Source organism: Lasiosphaeria miniovina (genome assembly GCF_030549165.1).
Source record: "Lasiosphaeria miniovina strain SMH2392-1A chromosome Unknown B0T26scaffold_4, whole genome shotgun sequence".
Classification (NCBI taxonomy): Eukaryota; Fungi; Ascomycota; class Sordariomycetes; order Sordariales; family Lasiosphaeriaceae; genus Lasiosphaeria; species Lasiosphaeria miniovina.
In genome coordinates this window covers 23802-41871 of record NW_026848223.1, presented here as the reverse complement: position 1 = coordinate 41871, position 18070 = coordinate 23802, and the positions used below count along the sequence as shown (strand labels likewise).

Here is an 18070-nt window from a genome sequence, read left to right as displayed (position 1 = left end):
GGGCGCGCCGTGGGTAAAGGCCCGGTCACCGTCCGCGAGCCGCGGGATCTTGAGCAGCCCGCGCACTTCGTGATATGAGACCAGGCGCGGCCCGCCGATGGACGGCAGGTTGATGCGCGCTAGCTGGGTCACCCAGTCGGCGATGGTCTCGGCGATCCTCTCGCATTGCCCCAGGGTCAGGTTGGCCTTCTCAAACTGCACACCCTCGGCGCGCTCCATCAGGATCTACTCGTAGCCTATCATGGTGTCGACGGACGACTCGAAGGCCAGGACGCCCAGTACGGGGATGGACGTGTGATGGCATACCCACAGCATGGCGGCCACCTCGGCGGCGATGCGCGAGTCGCGCGCGGTGACGGGCTTGGCCACGCGGAACACGAGCTCGCGGTAGGCAGCGCTGTCGGGTTCGTGGCATAGCGTGATGCTGAACGCGTAGTTCCACACGCCGTGGCCGAGGACACTGAACCGGGCCGTCTCGCACAGCTTGTCCTGGTCGGATGGGGCTGCGGCGCACGTGCTGTAGCACAACTCGAGGTAGCGCAGAACATGGAACACGACCTTCTCGGCGCGTGACTTGATGTCCATCATATCCTCGACCCAGTCAAGCTTGGGCCCGAACGTGCCGCCCCATTTGACGCGGTAGATGCGGTTCTGGTCGGGTAGAGCGGGGATGTTAGTCATATTGGCGGTGTGGACGAAGACTTATTATTGAAGAGCCTGCGCGAGGTTGAATGGCCGACTTTTTGATAGCTTGAATGTGTGCTAATCGGTAGAGTGAGAGAGAGAGAACGAACGGATTTGATGTCTTTTTATATATCGCGCCGGGCTGCGGAATGACTGTGAGGGTAGCGTTGTACAATGACTCTGTTGTCGGGACAATTCAATCTCAGCCATATCCAGAACAAAGCCGTTGTTTTCATTCTGGCATGATAGGCCCCTCTTCCCCACAACACCTGGCAGTGCCGGGCTGCTAGGTTTCTTTGACTCACTACAGCCGCGCTTTGTTGGCCGCACTCGCTCAACGAGGCTGTTCAGGTGGTAGTCATGGCGGCAATATGGCGAGGCGCTTCTCCAATGCAGGACAAGACAAGTAATAGGGAATTGGCCAACTACCCAAATTGTTGAAAACCAAGATGTCACGGGTAGAATAGAGCCGGGGAAATGCATTGAGAAAGGCATGTAGAATAGAAGCTATTTTACAAAGATAAAAGTTAGTTATTTATACAAAGAGAGTGCGCAGGGAAGGTGCCTGCGTAGGGCAAATGTGAGCGCGGCACCGTAAGCTCCAGCACGCCTGCAGGTGGCTGTAGGCTCAAGGAGCCACACTATTGCGCCCGGACAGGGGTATGTTTAATGCGACACAAGAAGATCTAGTAGAAGCAAATCTCCAAACCGGCGGTCGCAACGCCGGTAAGCACAGAGAGGCAGAAGCTTAGGTACACCAGTGAAGCCATGTCGTTTTGCAAAGGAGAGAATAGGATGTCCTCTAAAAGTAGTCGATGTCGGCGTGCCTTGATAGCAAAAGAGTGGATTGAGATTGAGGTGGTTCAGTAAGTATTTGACGCTCGTCAGTGGCAGCTCCATCGCTGTCTAATCTTGTGTGCATTATCCCTAGCTCCCGTCCTTCTTCAACCCACGGCACCCTGCCGGCCATCCGATCCGCCGTCGTAATCGTGCGAAATTCGGTCTCGCGTTTTGGTTTTGCCGGCTCTGTCTGCTAATAGTTTATTTTTCCTCTCACTTTATTCTCATATAGTGCGAGTCTTCTGTGTTTCTGTTCGAGATATCAACATGTCGTCCGCCCACTCTATGGACAACGAAGAGACCCCTGACCAGGACTGGATCTCGGACGATCCAGAAGAGAGCGTGCCTCCTCTGGCAGCAGAGGCGGTGTCACGGAAAATAGGTTTTGAAGGACTATGGCCAACAGTTTACCGTATTGATTTAGTGTAAAACTAAGCTAGAGAAGAAAAAAAGAAAAGGAAGAAAGATTCGCGAACTGCGCGATCGGTAGAAAAGGTTGTGGGCGGGGGAGCACGTGATCAGGTGATGTACGCACTAAGCCTAATTGGGCTTATCGAGAAATGACGTCACACGGGGATGCGATAAGGAACCCGCAATGCGCTATGCCGTGACAGGCGGACTCACCTCCCACGACATCCCACACCCGAAGAGCGCCAGGCAACTGACGATTTTCTGATATTCAAGGCAAGAGCATACAAGAGCGTTTAGGGCATGTAGTAACAATAACACGTTAAAATACCTCACGATACCTGGCCATTTAGGAAGGGGAGCAGGACAGACTTGCCCCTTTAAGTTTTGCCTGCGGTGGGCTGCTCGCCACGCTCGAAAGAGTTTATTTCCTTCATTTAAAGTTATAGTATATTTTGGCTGGTTTGTCTGATAGTGTTGGAACAACGCGCTAGTCAGCCACAGATGTGGCGGTGGAGGCGCAAGCAGCCACAGGTGGCTGTGGAGGCGCAGGGGCGCAAGGCCACCAAACCTAAATAAGTGGCCGTAGGCCACTTCCACCTTCCTTCTTAGGTACACATAAAAGACATCAACGAAATCCAACACTTGAACCACCAGTATACGGCGCGCAGCGCGCCCTGTTGATTCCAGTACGGGTACCTGGTGGTCCCAACAGATAGACACATCGGTGTAACGTATTTCAGCGGTAGCTTATCTCTAGTTGAAAGACATTCAGTGTAGACGAGAATTGAGAAGATAGCCTCTCTCGGCTACCCTGCTAATCTTAAGCTCACGGAGGGTGACTTGTGTGGCTCCGTCACCTGGATGAAAGATTATTCACGACTGCCATGATCAAACTCACTCGGTAATTCTCTTGCATTTAAGGCCTGTCCCGTATAACATGCCGTGCTATTCCAACCCACTGCTAATAGTTGAAATCATCAAGCCGAGCACAGAGTGCTGGTACAAATAGTCAGTGTAACACAGACCTGTAACATAGATTTTGACGAGCCTCCATTCTATACCAAACACCAAATGACAAACTCGTGCTAGGTGCCACTTGCAAAATTACCGGCAACTCAAGTCAGCTTATGGAGACCACAAACATAGGTTAACACAACCAGTTACCTATCGACATCCCCCCCCACATTTCCACCGACCTAATTAGGCCGAACCAATTCCAACCCAGGCCTGCCCTTGCTTCACAACCTCATCAAAGTCTGGCGTGAGCACCACGGCAACCTCCAACCCCCCCTCGACGCAAACGCCTCTCCCCGCCGCTATCAAAACCCCTTTCCCCCACCGGCTTCACACCATACAGATTGTCCAGCCCGAACCCGTCCCACGGCGCGCCGTGGTCTTTTACGTAAAGAAACACAACCTCCAGGCCGCCGCGCACGACAAAAGCTTGCCTGTGCCGTCGGGGAGGTCCTTCTCCAACGCGGATACTTCGTCGCAGAAGTCGTCGAGCGACGCGCGCGTCTACGCGGCGACAGCGCACGCCGTGTCGTCGAGGCAGGTCGCCGGGTAGTCGGCCGCGGCGATGCACTGCGCTCGCGTGGTGGTGGCGGTGGTGGTGGTTGGGGAGTTGCGGACGCACTGGGGGGCGATGCAGTGCACGAGGCAGTCGTCGGTGGCCTCGAGCGTCTCCGGCGGGTCGATGGCCTCGAGCGTCTCTAGCGCGTCGCCGGCCTCGGCGAAGTCTGGATGCGGGTGCAGGAAGGGAGAGAGGTAATTTGGAGGTTGGGAGAGGAGGGAGGGCTGCTGCGATGGGGTCTGACGAGTCGAGTGCGACCGAGACCGTGGTGAGAGTTTGGGTTGTGTTGTTGGTGCTGTTGTTGTTTGGCGGTGGGTGGTGAGGCAGTGGCTGCGGCGGACGAGCCTAGGAGGGCAAGGAGTATACGGAGGAATATTTTGGTGTTGTTAATTTTTTTTTCGTGGTTTCTAAAAGTGTTTCTTGGCGAGAGATTACAGGTAGGGAAGTGAATAAGGAAAGGAGGCAAAGTACGACAGGACGAGATGGCAAGAATTTATACGGCAGTTTCGAAGAAGAACAGCGTAGCATTGTTCGTGTGGTGGTATCTAGCTTTTCACCGGTCCCCAGACTGAGGAGGTTAATTGGTCTTGGAAGATTGCCTTATCTGCAGAAAGGATGAAGCACAACCGGTCAACCGTTAACCTTGACGCAGCCTGACAAGGAGTCCAGTGATCAAATCTGCAAATCTTGGTGAACCAAAGTTGCTTCTAAGTATCCCATAGTGAGCCCACCCATCATGCTAGACTTTTAACTCATTGACCACTCTAGTGGCCAATAACCAACACCCTAGTCCCCCTGTTCCTGGAATCCACAGCAGACTTTTCCTTGGTTGTCTCCGAGTCGTCGCCCCGCATGTTACGGAGCACCTGGTCTCGGATGGCCGTCTTGAACGTGCTAAAGTCCTTGGTGGCCACGTGCTTCTCAAACAGCTCGTCAATCTCCTCGAGCGTGCGGCCCTTCATCTCGGGGATGAAGAAGTAGTACCACACTAGAGAAATCAGGCTGGAGGCGAAGAAGATGTATCCGTATTTTCCGCCCTATTCATATACGCAATTAGTATACATCTACTTTCTCTTTTTTCTTATCACAATAGAGGACCCACCCAGTGCATGTGCTCTGGGTTGATAAAGTACGGCGTGCAGAACGAGACGAGCCAGATGATCAGCTGACTGACCCCTTGGGTCAAACCAAACGACCAGGCGCGCAGGCGGGTGCTCACGATCTCAGTCGTGACCGGACGCGTGACGACACCCGTAGCAAACGAGTACGAGACCAGAAACAGCGCGACGAATGTGACCAGCGACGTGCGCGCGGGCTCGCTGAACGCCGTCGTGACCGTTGCCGACACGGCCAGGCCCAGCATGAATGCAGCGTTGAGCGCCGCGCCGATCATCAACAACGTGCGCCGGCCGCACACGTGGCGCAGCGCGAACAGGCCCGCGTTGCACATGACCAGCCCGGTGCACGTGTTGATGACAAAGTAGTGGAACACGTCGTTGACGGGCACTCCCGAGATGATCATGAAGTAGGTCGAGTACGGGATCAAGAACCACGCGCCCGACGCGCCACTGTCGACTGCGGCCGTGCCCAAGCTCAGCAACGTGCGTCGCCGGTCAGTTCCTAGAGCTGGTCAGCATGAATACAAGGGTTGCGTCATGGCAGGCAGGCGGCAGCAGGTTATAATGTGGGAAGCAAAATACAGGACTCACCCCTAAAAATATCAAGCGGCCCAACGGTGCCCGCAACGCGCTTCTCCTCCTCGATCCCCTTGACTATCTCGACATACTCAAGCTCAAGCTCGTCGGCTGTGAGCGAGGTATCCCGTAGCCTTTCGAGCGCGCGTCGCCCAGCTTGCAAGCGACCGGCGGCAATGAGATAGCGTGGTGACTCAGGAACCAGCAGCAACCCCGCAGCCAACACGACGGGCAGGATCAGCAGGGTACCAAGGGGGATCTGGTAGCTCGTCTTATCGAAGCGCACCTGCGTGGCGTTGGTAATCACGGCAGACACGACGGTGCCGACTAGAATCCACTCGGTCGATAGGCCGACCATGATGGCACGCAGGTGGGCCGGTGCGGCCTCGGCGCAGTAGATGTTGGAGAAGGTCTGTAAGAAGCCATTACCAAGCCCCAGCACGAAGCGCCCCACGTAGATGGTGCCCTTGTCGTCGGTGGCCATCTGCAAGGCCACACCGACGGCGGCCAGGGCGCAGGCAACCCATAGCCCGACGCGCCGGCCGAGGTGCGTCGAGAAGGCGCCGGCCACGAGGGACGATACTAGCGCGCCTAGGATGGGCAGCGATGTGATGAGCTGTTGGAAGGTGGACTGTTGGCGATGTTAGCAAAACATCTTGTAGATGGGTTGTGAAAGGGAGACCTGCGTTGAGCCCGTACCCGCCGGGGATAAAGGGGTTCGTGTAGCCAAAGACCATCAGGAACCCCGGGATGGCCTGTAGGGTGCCGATGACGCCCGAGTCGAGGCCGAACTCGAGGTTGGCCATAGACACGAGGCAGCAGATGGCGAGGCACTTCCGGTTCGCCCAGAGCGACGAGAGCGCGAGCGGGGGCGGGAACGGCATGGCGACAGTATTTCACGGGTACAGTAACAATAGGGGGTGGTTGCTTTGAGGGGGGGTAACAGACTCAGCTGGGGTTGCTTGGGTTTGCGGACAACAAACACCATCTGCTGAGGAAAGTCTCTGTCCCCGTCGAGCGGGAACTTCTTTATACGGTCCATCCCAATACCAGGATACGAGGTCGGCCAGTCTCTGCAGAGCCTGTCCCATAGGAAGTGCGAGGTTGTAGTTGCAGCGGCGGCAGGCAACGAGGTGCAGCTCGGCATCCGCGACGGGCTGCAGCAAAGGATGCGCTTGGCGCTTGGTTCTGGAGTTGTCGTTGGCTTTGGGTTGCATCGCCCCCCCAACGCAGCCAAATATTTGCTGCCGTGGAACCCCAGGCACAGCAGAGTGCGTACCGCACACACACACAGGGCCGCACATGTCCCCGGCAATTAGAAATGACTCCTCACACACCCGCGAGTTTTGTGGGAGGGTAAGTAAGTTGTGGACTGCAGCCATGGGATTCCCCGCCCGCTTCCGTAGTGGATGCGGCAAGGCAAAGAAGCCTGGGACTGGCCTAAGACTAGCCCAGCCATCGGGCCTCAATCTTACTCGCACTGGTGCTGAATGAATTGAGACGCATATCTCCAGTCACATCCTTGGGCGTGCCGCACTTCAAACACAACGCTTGTGTCGACCGTCGTTAGACCCGTCGTTCAGCGCCCACGAGTCTGTGTCATCCACATCACATCCGCCATGGCAGCCAGCACGCTTGCGGCACTGGGCCTGGCCGGAACTTGCCTGCTGTTTACGTACGTCTTACTCTCTCTGGTTGCAGGGCGCCGGCGTCTGCAACACATTCCAGGGCCGGCATGGGCAGAATGGACGCCGCTGTGGCTGGTGCGGCGGCAACTCGGAGGGCGGATCTCGCGAGACCTGGCGGCGCTCAGCAAGAAATACGGGAGCATCTACCGCATCGCACCCAACTGGGTCGTCGTCAGTGACCCGGCTGAAGTGCGGCGCGTGTGGGCGGCGCGCGGGCCGTGGCACCGTGGGGAGTGGTACGGCATGTTCAAGTTCAACCAGCCCGTCCACACCATCATGTCGCTGACAGACAACGCGGCGCACGGCGCGCTGCGTGCTAAGTTGGTTCCGGGCTACTCGGGCCGCGACGTCGACAACCTGCACGCCGTCGTTGACCGGCGGATTGCAGACCTGATCGCGCTGATCGAGCGCAATTATCTCTCGGCCAGGAGCGGGCCGCTGCGGCCCATGGACCTGGCACAGAAGTCGCAGTTCCTGACGCTCGACATCATCTCGGAGCTGGCCGTCGGGCAGTGCTTCGAGTGCCTGGCGCACGACACCGACACGTACGGGCAGATTGCGTTCGTGACGGGGTCGGTGCCGCTGATGGTGGCCATGGCGGTGGTGCCGCGCAGCTTCGGGCTGCTGCAGCACCCGGTGGTGCAGGCGGTGCTGCCACAAGACAAGATGGCGGGCGTGATGCGCATGATGGCACTGGCCCAGGCCAAGGCAGCTGAGCGGTTCGGCCCGTCCAAGAAGGTGGCGCGAGACATGCTCGGGTCGTTTGTGGCGCACGGCGTGTCGCCGGCCAGCGCGTGGCTCGAGACGTTTGGCCAGATCGGCGCGGGCTCCGACACGACGGCCACGGCCATCCGCATGACGCTGTTCCTGCTGCTCGCCGGAAGCCCAGCTAGCTACGCGGCGCTGCAGCGCGAGATTGACGAGGCGGTGCGCGACGGCCGCGTTTCCGGCCCAATCACCGACGACGAGGCGCGGCAGCTGCCGTACCTGCAGGCAGTCATCCGAGAGGGCCTGCGGGTGTGGCCGCCCGTGGCCGGCTTGATGCCCAAGGTGTGCGACACTGAGCAAGTCGTCTGCGGGAAGCGGATTCCGGCGGGCACAAATGTCTGCTGGGACGCCATCTCCGTGTTGCACGACAAGTACGTGTTTGGCGACGACGCGCACTGCTTCCGGCCGGAGCGGTGGCTGGACGAGGAGGATGCTGACAAGCGGAGGGCTATGGAGCAGGTGCAGATGCTGTGTTTTGGCACGTCGAGCCGGTGGGAGTGTCTGGGCAAGGCAATTGCGCTGATTGAGCTGAACAAGATTTTTGTCGAGGTGTGTCTGTCCCCAATTAACCATCAAGAAAAGATGAAATCAGGTATGGATGAGCTGACGCGAGGCTGCAGCTTCTTCGCAGATTCGACTTTTCGCTCGTCGACCCGCTGAAACCCTTCACCACTTACGACGCCTCTCTATCTATCCAATCCGACTTGTGGGTCAGGGTGCAGGCAAGGACTTGACAGGGGGAAAGAAAAGTGCGAGATCGGGCCACCACTGGCAGGCCACTCCATTGTGTAATATTTGTGAGTTTTGTGCGTTTCTCTCCTCGATAGGAACCTAATGGAGAAGGCCCGAGGCAGTCCTTGCTCGCCTAGTACGAAGAAGATAGCTCCTTCTGTTCTGGGTCTGGGCTGGGCTGCCAATAGCTGGAGAGGAGGTCCGTTGTAATTACCAGTACCGTAACAGAAGTTGTTCCCAATTCACAATGAAGCAGGTGCGATGGAAAATCTCCGTCCTCTGACATCCATTTTGCACCTACAACGCATACATTTGTTGCCTCGTTAGCACACTTCACGTATGCCCCCATCGAGCGAGGTGCCTTATGTGTGCATACTACACAGCAAGATATTTCCCCATGTCACTGGTCGCTGATGTTGTTGGCCAACAATACTGACCAGCTAGCCACCATTGTTAACGCATTCATCGCGTCCGAGCCTCGGGCGTAGACTCCGCCCCAAGCCACCCACGACGTCGACGACGCTGCGGGATTTTTGCGTTAAACCTTTTAGCACTGACTTTATTTCCATGTCTCTCGATGTCATGCAAAGTTGAATCAACCACTCACTCACTAGCTCTAAACTCACTAGCTCCCTTCAATTTTTTCGTTATAATCCATCAATTATCGCATGCCTTGCACTGGCGTGCTAAATGTCCTTTCGCCATGAACGCTTCAGAAACAAAAGATGTCGGTGCTCTCATTGCCACGGCAGAAACAGGGCAGATAGGCGACTAGGCGCTGGCATTAAAGAGGAAATATCCCATGTCGAAACCCTATATAAGCACCGCATCCTGGTATCGCGTTCCAAGCTGCTCCAATACGCCGATGGCGCAGCAAGTGTGCTCTTCTTGGGCACCACCGATGACATCTCTAAGCAAATATTTCTCGACGTCGAGGAATAATATGAGCTCACTGCCCCAACCAAGGTGGCGACTATGTATTATCTGTCCGCAGACATAATACTGACGGTAATGAAACTGAGTCTAGCAGAGGCAGTCCGGGACTTTTGCGAGTTTCGAGAACGGAGCTGCTTCCTCTCCGACAGCCACGGCCACCTCCGTGCTGCTGCCCGCAGCCTTGTAGACATATCCGCCTCGAAAACCGGAATGACAGGACTGCTTCTGGGGTTTTGAGTAGGACATCAGGGTCGTCTTCTTCTCTTCTTTTTTATTCCAATTGTCTGGCGTCTCTCTCATTATTTCCCCTTATTCCCTTTCGCTCTTCTCATTCTGGGTCTTCCTAGCCAACGAGTTAGGCTGCCTGTTCATCATCCTAATCTAAGAAACCCTATTCTTGATTCAGGACAGCGCGAGACTGTAGCTGTTCTTATATATTGCACGTCGTTGCAATTTGGCTCCTAATTTGAAATTAAGATGAGGTGTGCAGCTGCACAGATATAGTGAGTCTTGCTTCATATGCTGGTCGGCCTAATCATCAAATTGAGATGCTAGATAACTCGGAAAAATTATGAGAAGCAACATATCCTAACAACCCCATTGGCCTAGCAGTTAAAGTGGAAAGTACATTGTGGTGCAGGTGGCTGTGGAATCAACCGATATGCTGTAGGGATGCGGCGAATTGGTATTACCCGCTGGAGGGACATGATAACCTTTAACGGGAAAGCCGGAATATTTCCTGCAAAGGCCACGATAACCAATTCCTCTATTGGCGGAAGGCTTAGAATGTTATTTCTGCAGCTATTGGCTTTCCACCCGGACTAAGGCTCCCTTCCTTCATAGCTTCAGTGAGGTTACAGAGTAATATGGCGACACCAAACCCGAAACGGGACAATATTAGTCGGGATGACTGGCCACGCCGTCGTTCCTTTGTCAGCAGCACCGAAGTGTTGCTGACCCCGGATTCGTGTGCTGACAACACTGAAGAGTGGTTCAACAGCGACAACATCTCTGAAATAACCCGAGTTCCTTCGTCAGCCTGCAGCGCGTCCGGAAGTGGATCTTGCCCAAGGACGGTCCGGATTTGCTTCGGCTCTCGCAATAGCGATGATGACAGCTCTCCCAAAAGCCAGACAACACTGTTGGAAAAACGCGCTAGTCAGCCACAGATGTGGCGGTGGAGGCACGAGCAGCCACAGATGGCTGTGGAGGCGCAGGGGCGCAGGGCCACCGAACCTAAATAAGTGGCCGTAGGCCACTTCCACCTTCCTTCTTAGACACAAATAGACACCAACGAAATCCAACACTTGAACCACTAGTATACGGCGCGCAGCGCGCCCTGTTGATTCCAGTACTGGTACCTGGTGATTCCGACAAATACATAACGGCACGTCGGATACCATGCGGAGCCAGTCGCTCGACATTACCGAGTTTGATATCGAACTCGACGACTTAACACACTTGCGCTTTGGGAATCCCAGTCTAGAACAACTTCTCATTCGTCCCCAGCTCATGCAGGGATACGGCTAGACCACAGACCGCTGCCTCTTCGGTGGCATTTCCTGATTGCTGCAGTCTTTGAATTTTTCAAATACGAGCTCCGCGCTCTCCCTCCAAATTTCGCGGCTCTTCAGCTCTCTCGGCCGGCTGAGTTGGTAGAGCCTCCCTAGCTATCCGCAACCAATAGACTCCCTATCAGCACCGCAGCCTTTATTGCTCGTGACATTGCTGCGCCAAGCCCGAGCCCGAAACTACGACTCCCTGAACCGAGTTATCCATATCACGGGAACGGGTTCGGTTATTGTGGCTGGAGCTCACCGCACACGACTTCCTCTGTAAATTCAATTAGACTACTCTGGACCAGAATGACCTACGAATTTGTCCCCACGTTTCTGAGCAACGACGCATCCTTTTGCCTGCGCGATATTTCAGCATCCGACAAATCTGTAATGGGCGAATCGGATCCCTGGGACCTGGCGGAAAAACGTTGGGAAACTAGCGACAAGTACTGCGAATCGGTCATGAACTTCATCATGACTTTCAACGACGACGCCGGAAACGGCAGGAGGATGACAACCATATGGCTTCTACGGAAATTTTCAGAGCAGCCCGTAAATTTCTAGTCCTCGGTGATTCCTGTCAGAAGGGATCTGAGCGGCGACGTACTGATTCTACTCTAAACGGCCATGTCGACGTCCCTCTCGTCATTCACGCCAGTTTCCCGCGACGTGTTTGGAAACCCGCTCTATACGCCGTTTACTGGTCTGTTTCTTGCAACTGAGTCTCAGGAGGGCATGTCCTGGAGCGATGTTCCGTGGTGGACCTTGCCGCTGTTACTGCTTAGGAGCTCCGCCATACCTACGATATCCTCTCCGCTGACCTTAAACATCTCTTCTAGCTCTATCGTTGGCGCCAAGACTTCTTAGGGAGGGATTGAATTGTCAATAGCACCATCAACATCAGCAACCCCGGCTCCCGAAGCCATAGAGGCGAATGTTTCTGTGTCGCCAACCACGCTAGTTGCGTAGCTGCAAACTCTCCCTGGTACCAATGCCCCCGATTAAGGGCTGCGTCTCGCCGCCGTACTTCATTGACGGTAACCCCCTTCCCGAGAGGTGGAGCCTCCGGGGACAGGAGCCCGAATCCGGCGATCTGCGGGTCGAGGTCTGGCAGCTGGAGAATCGCCAGTTTCCAGGTTGCATTACCGTCCCGGAGACGACTGCGGCCGCAAAAGTCGACGCACGCGACGCGCAGATGGCGCTAGACGTCGTGGCCGGCGCCCTGCGTCTCTCTTATTTTACCGACGGGTCGGTGGAGCCTCCTTTGCAAGGTGAGGCTCGCGACAAGTTCGTGGGCGTGCGTGGAGGATACGGAGTGGTGTCCAAGATTCCGTTCCTGAAGATGGGTGCGGATGAGTGGCACGAAGAAGCCTTTTTCACCGACAACGCCTTCTCTATCGACCACATGGAGATGGCCGGTATATCTCAATGCCTGAGAAATGCGCTAGACTTTGTAGACCAGTCTCGGACGGAATTATCGGCCAGAAATGTCGAAGCCGTCAAGGTAGACGTCTTCACCGACTCAACCTCGTCCCTGGAGGCCATCAAGAACGGTATCCAGCCTAGGCTCGGCAAAACCGACCTCTACACACCCCACGTCCTGCCAATCGTCAAAACAGTCGTCTGTCTCACACTGCATGCACGCAACAGCAATGCCGAGCTCCACTGGGTTCCACGATGCTCCGTCCGGAAGCATGAGCGAGCCGACGCTCTGGCTGGGCTGTGGAAGTCCGACAAGAACCCTAATGTCAACATTGACTAAGATGAGAGCTCCGTGCCTGCCGTCGACCGAAAGTTGATTTCCGCCAAGCTTCGAATTTGCATCGATGACGCTGTTGAGGGGTGCTGCTAGCGCTACACCGCTCAGAATCCTCGCCAAGCCCGACCTAAGGCACGGGCTGCTGCTGCTGGGCAAGCCACAGCCGACAACAATTCGGCGCCGACGGCTATTGCCGCTGTCGTAACATCTGAAGTCGCCACAGCTTAAATGTTGTACCGCCATTGTGGCTCGGCTATATCGCCAGAAGAAAACCTCCTAAATTACCCCTATAACCTTTTTTTACTCCTATAACCACCAAAACGTAACATCTCGATTAATCGCCTACATCGCCTACGTCGCCCGCATCGCCCGTATCTATGCCGAATCAATCCTGCGCTTTGTTTACGCGTTAGTATATATATAATCTTCTCCCTTAATTAATCGTAGCTAATTTCAGCAATATACGTAGCCTACAGCTCGATCGCTGCCTCTACCGGTCGGTATGGTTAGCACGCTACCAAACGGGTAGGGCGACCCGCCGCCTAGAGATGACGAGCCTAAGTTACGAAAGTGCAAAGGTCCCTATTATCGTAAGCTTCCTTTAACTAAATTTGTTAATAAGAAAGATCCTTCGAAGTTAACTACTCGGTACCTAGATGTTACAATCTGGACAACAGGTCCACGGAGCTAGGCCCGGCCTAGGATTGTGGGGGTCTGGACGGCAGGTAGGAGATGACAGGAGACAAGGAGTACCGTGCACAGATTGCGAAAGACAGGCTTTCAACACACAACCAATGTATGCTTAACCAGATGCATTGATAGCTGCAGAAACGTTCTCCCATAGAGAGCGTGCTGCTAGCTCCTATATAGAACTATGAGCAACCAATCAGAGTTCCTGCCTTACATGCTCAGTCGTGCTCAGTCCTAGACGCACTGATCCCCACTGAGCTCCCTGCTCAGTGTGCTTAGTGGGTCTCGGCACTGATCTGTTACGAATCCTTGTTGAAATGCGCAATAGTGGGGCACGATCAGTTTGGTGTGGACCAATCAGGAACGTCCCATGGAAGGAACCAATTAGGAGTGTCCCTAGGTCCCGAGGCTCGGGACCACTTAAGGTCGGGGACGCGGGACAGTGTCCCGCGCGCCCGGCGTCCCGAGACCGCAAGTCTCGGGACCACGGGCCAGTGGGACCATTGTTATTGGTTACACAGTTAGATATATACGATGACCGTGTCCACGGTCTTAGATAGTTCTTGCTTGGTTCTTCAAGCAAGCAATACACATTCACTGCACTCATACACATTGAGTGGCATTCCGATTTGACTGTATTACCCGTGCGATAGGAGCTTGCCCTTTGTTCTATCTTCATAATTACCAACCTCAGCATCCTGTGGAGCCCGTGCTCCCTTACAGACAGACGACCTTAACAGTCGAGTGGTTTGTAATAGCTGGTGCCGATGTGTTTGGTACTAGCACCTAACAACCACGCCTCCGGTTTAATCCTCTGTAGCTGCTTCACACTCTCGTCAGTAGTTTCAGTCCTTTCATGCCATCTGGTATATCCATTTAGATATCAGCAGGCCATCATAGATTCATTGTACATCGCACAAACAGCTACCCAACCAAAAGAAACTCTGTTTTATGGACCGATCCCACCTCCCGCCGCTCAGTCTACCTCGATCACCAGGGACATGTCGCAAGTCTGGATTACGGGTCATCACCTAGCACACGCGCAGTCCTGGCCACAGCCAGAAGCCATCGAGGTAACATTCGATAGGTCTGGCCAAAGGCCACGGAAGAAACGCAGGAGGAACGGCCGTAATGAGTTGGATTTCGATGCGCAGGAGGCTCCTATGATAGGGTCGGCGGAATCCGCCCCGGTTTCAGTCGCTCGTGGTTCTAGCTTTCCATACCAAATTGAAACCGACCATCAGCAAGCGCTCTGGTGTGAGGGGCCTCCGGAGACATTACTTGCAGCAGTCTCCCAGCGCGCATTCCAAACAGGTGAATCGGCATCAGGGGCCGAGCGGAATGACTATACGGAGGAGGATTGCGAAGATTATCCAAAGGAGCGCAATGTGGGACTTGGACACGGCCTTTGGCGCGCCCAGAAAGGTAAGACCAATCCTATTGATGCGATCTACTAACGGCTAACCTTGTCAAAACGTAGGTGAACATCTCCCAGAGACCGTCATCAACACTATCGCCGGACCTCAACGATGGTATCCGGACCTAGGACCTGATCAACAGTCCACTGCTAGTTCTGTCTCGGAGGCCATTGAGCAAGCAAATATTACAGCGATCGAGCGTACTACCGAACAAGCAGGACGAGAGATAGAAGGAGCAACAAAGCGTGTGGAAGAGACAGAGCAGCATGTAGCGGAACTAGAGCAGCGGGTACTGGCAGCGCTCCAGCGGGCAACAAAGGCTGAGCAGCGAGTCCTGACGGCTGAGTGGGAAAAGGGGCGGGCGGCCTTGCGTGTTGAAGAGGCAGAACGGAGGGCGAATATAGCAAGAGAAGAGGCCGACAATGCACAAGCAGCGAAGGAGGCAGCAGAAAAAGCAAGGTTCGAGCACGCTGAGCAAACCCAAAAGACCTTAACATCGGCGAAGCAATGGAGTGTTCAGAAAGCACAAGAGATATTGGCAATAACTGGCCGCGCGGAAGCGGCAGAGAGACACAGCGTGGAGATGGAGAAGTGGGCTCAGCAACAAGTTCATGAGGCAGCGAAAGCTAAGGCGGTGGCACTTGAACACGCTGAAGCAGCACGGCGAGACGGACCACCACAGAGGCCGCCGAAACCGCACCGATGAGATACACCCAAGTGTCAACCTCAAAGAACAAGTCGAAGAGCGTCTGTTCTTCCGAAATATGGACCAACTTGCGCGACAACTAAACCAACTAGTTGGAGAGTGGGAGAAGTGGAAGGAGACGGAGAAATATCGGCTGGTTCAATTCGGGTTCAAATACGAACGGATTTCGGTGCGTCACACGGAAAACGCCAAAGCCCCACCGGACTCGTGCTACATCAGATGCGCCAGATATAACGATAGGATTGTGGTACCGATTTCCGACGTGTTAGCCTTCCTGCCATATATTTTTGGAAGGAGGTTGAGTGACGAGGAGTGTGATATTGCCGTAACCACGCTGGCTAGATGCAGCTTCCGGGAGGTGCGGAAAAAGGTGTATGAGAAAATTTTTGACGTGCATGTCGAGCAGACTTTTTTTTTCCTATTGGAGGACCTTCACAATGTCACTTCTAAGGTCATCGCCGAAATTAGCCGTGTCTCAGAATAGGAGAGGGTCTGGACGGATTATACCTAGTCTAGGCTTACTTTACTCCGCATCTTTCTGTGCGGCTAACTTTCAGCTCATCGCCCGCCTCGTCGCAGTGGAATTCGAAGCGAACCGGAGAGGTGGCCACGACTCAGAGCAGTAGACATGTAGTGCCTTGAGGAACGAAAGGTCTTTATGCCCCATGCCGCCGCCAACCCCTCAGGGAGCCCCACAAACACTCGTCAATTTTGTTTCAGATGAAATCACATGCTTTCGCGTGTTCTCGCGAAAAGGCTTAATGGACTTCGTCTGGGGATCACGTCCCCGGTTCGCACCGGCCAATAAGAAAGCTGGACGGAAGTACCCAACCCCCCCTGTTACCGACGTTATTCCAGGGAGGTGTTTTATTCACGTCGTAAGTTCTTCAACGCCAGAATTTTCCTTTCTTTTTCTTTCTTTTTCCTTCACCAGCCTCGGATTTCTACATCCCTAACAGTCGCCTTACCTAACTGTTCTAACCTCTTCTTTACCGCCACTATACTTTCCGGTACAGTGTTTCCCATAACGTCCTGTTCCCACGCCTTTGACAGCAGTATAATACTGTTAAGTGACAGACACTGAGACAGCTACACGTATAGGCTATATTGGTCGTATTGGCTAGGGATGGTTTCTTTGTTAACCACTGTTATCCGTATCCCGCACAGTTTTAACACCACCCAACCTAATGTCACCGCACAGTCAACTGTAGAGAGGCAGGGCTGCAATGTGGTTGCTGTATTCGTAGAATCTAAAGCTAAAGAAGGAAAAAGGAAAGAAAGCTTCCAAGGCCTAGGCGGGGCGCAGGGGAAGTGGGTTGTGATGTGGGTCACGTGGTTATGGTGTGCACGGACCACTACCCAAATCTGGTCAGCTGTCTGCACCTGCCGTGACACCTAACGTCTTACCTTACACCTTATAATCCGTACAGGCGAACGCAGCCACGTACAGTAAACCTCGGCAGACGACAGCGTTTTGTTACCAGGGGCGTTTTCTGTGGCACTTTATTTTCATACTGATCAGTGATAACGTTCATGATATGCGAGTTAGCCATGATAAGCGAGTTGGCCACCTTAACGAGATTTGGTGGGGCACAAGCAAAAAGATGTTAGTAAATTGTTAGTGATCTTATCAATTTCTTATCGCATTTGGCTGCGCACGCTACCCGGTCTCGTTAAGGTGGCCAACTTGCTTATCATGGCTAACTCGCTTATCAAATACGTTAATAAGATAATGCCGGCTGGTATATTAACAAAGTGGAAGTCTTATGTTATGTCAGACGCCAGTAAAATACCTGCCAGCGGGCTAAAGTAAAGGATGGTGTCGGCATTAACGCGGTAGCCTAGGTGTGCTTTGTCGAGAATAACGTCAAGGGCGGTGTAACTGGTGCCGTTAACTAGCTTCAAGCCCTGGTGTATGTTCTGGTTCACAACGATCGGCATGCCAGAGACGAACATGAAGATGGTGGGCACGGGGAGGGCATTATCGTCCCCCTGGCTCAGTATCATCAAGGCCTCCTCTTCGGTCAGCTGGCCGTCTTTCCACTTGTGGTCCGAGATAAAAATCCGGAGCAGGCCTTGCCTTTGTCTCTGGAAGGACAGGATTGCCTCTACGTTCAGGTTCCAACGGTTCCTATTCAACGGCGTCACCACCGTGATACTCGACTCCCACGGGATCCGCTTGCCCTCCCGATAGCACCTAGTGTTCAGGAGGTCCACGTCGGGCCAGTCTTGTATGCCTTGACGGATACGCGTTAGCAGCCGCCGCATTTGAGTCCATGTGTTCTGGGTTGTGTTGGATTGGCTACATCGTACCAGCTGAATGGAGCCTAAAAGGATGTGTAGGCATCAAGGCCTACATACGGGCCTATCATCATTGGTGGCCTAATGAGTGGCAAGTTTGATCGAAAGGGCATTATTATTTGCCATCTACTTCGCCACTATGTCCATCTATAATAATGGCTCTCTGGCGAAGCCAGAGAGCGGGGCGGGGACAATCAATTCTCAATATAATCCATCTGTGTGTCGAAGCCAACAATTAACAGTCTGATCACGCACGACGATTCAAGCCGTTGCAACACATCAAAGTTGATCGGTTACGACACCCAGACCCA

General features: G+C 54.2%; 5 protein-coding genes across 5 annotated transcripts; 2 read left to right on the top strand and 3 right to left on the bottom strand.

The window, feature by feature from the left end:
- Nucleotides 1-175: 175 nt before the first annotated feature.
- On the bottom strand, nucleotides 176-937 carry B0T26DRAFT_265497 (uncharacterized protein). The gene has a single exon (XM_060434074.1). The coding sequence runs from the start codon at nucleotides 679-681 to the stop codon at nucleotides 226-228; it is 456 nt and encodes a 151-aa protein (XP_060295542.1). The 5' UTR covers nucleotides 682-937; the 3' UTR covers nucleotides 176-225.
- Nucleotides 938-4233: 3296 nt separating this feature from the next.
- Nucleotides 4234-6377, bottom strand: B0T26DRAFT_811932 (general substrate transporter). The gene is made up of 4 exons (XM_060447295.1): nucleotides 5889-6377; nucleotides 5218-5833; nucleotides 4611-5128; nucleotides 4234-4545 (listed from the first exon to the last, which is right to left on the bottom strand). The coding sequence occupies exons 1-4, from the start codon at nucleotides 6084-6086 to the stop codon at nucleotides 4273-4275; spliced, it is 1605 nt and encodes a 534-aa protein (XP_060295541.1). The 5' UTR covers nucleotides 6087-6377; the 3' UTR covers nucleotides 4234-4272.
- A 179-nt stretch (nucleotides 6378-6556) lies between these two features.
- On the top strand, nucleotides 6557-8651 carry B0T26DRAFT_828192 (benzoate 4-monooxygenase cytochrome P450). Its single transcript, XM_060447442.1, has 2 exons — nucleotides 6557-8207; nucleotides 8279-8651. Exons 1-2 carry the CDS (start codon nucleotides 6822-6824, stop codon nucleotides 8390-8392), a joined length of 1500 nt encoding a protein of 499 aa, XP_060295540.1. The 5' UTR covers nucleotides 6557-6821; the 3' UTR covers nucleotides 8393-8651.
- Nucleotides 8652-11191: 2540 nt separating this feature from the next.
- B0T26DRAFT_750890 (uncharacterized protein) lies at nucleotides 11192-12647 on the top strand (the record flags this gene model as incomplete). Its single annotated transcript, XM_060445293.1, has 2 exons — nucleotides 11192-11437; nucleotides 11892-12647. 2 exons carry the CDS (start codon nucleotides 11192-11194, stop codon nucleotides 12645-12647), a joined length of 1002 nt encoding a protein of 333 aa, XP_060295539.1.
- A 4575-nt stretch (nucleotides 12648-17222) lies between these two features.
- Nucleotides 17223-17726, bottom strand: B0T26DRAFT_750888 (uncharacterized protein; the record flags this gene model as incomplete). Its single annotated transcript, XM_060445292.1, has 1 exon — nucleotides 17223-17726. The coding sequence occupies one exon, from the start codon at nucleotides 17724-17726 to the stop codon at nucleotides 17223-17225; it is 504 nt and encodes a 167-aa protein (XP_060295538.1).
- Nucleotides 17727-18070: the final 344 nt, after the last annotated feature.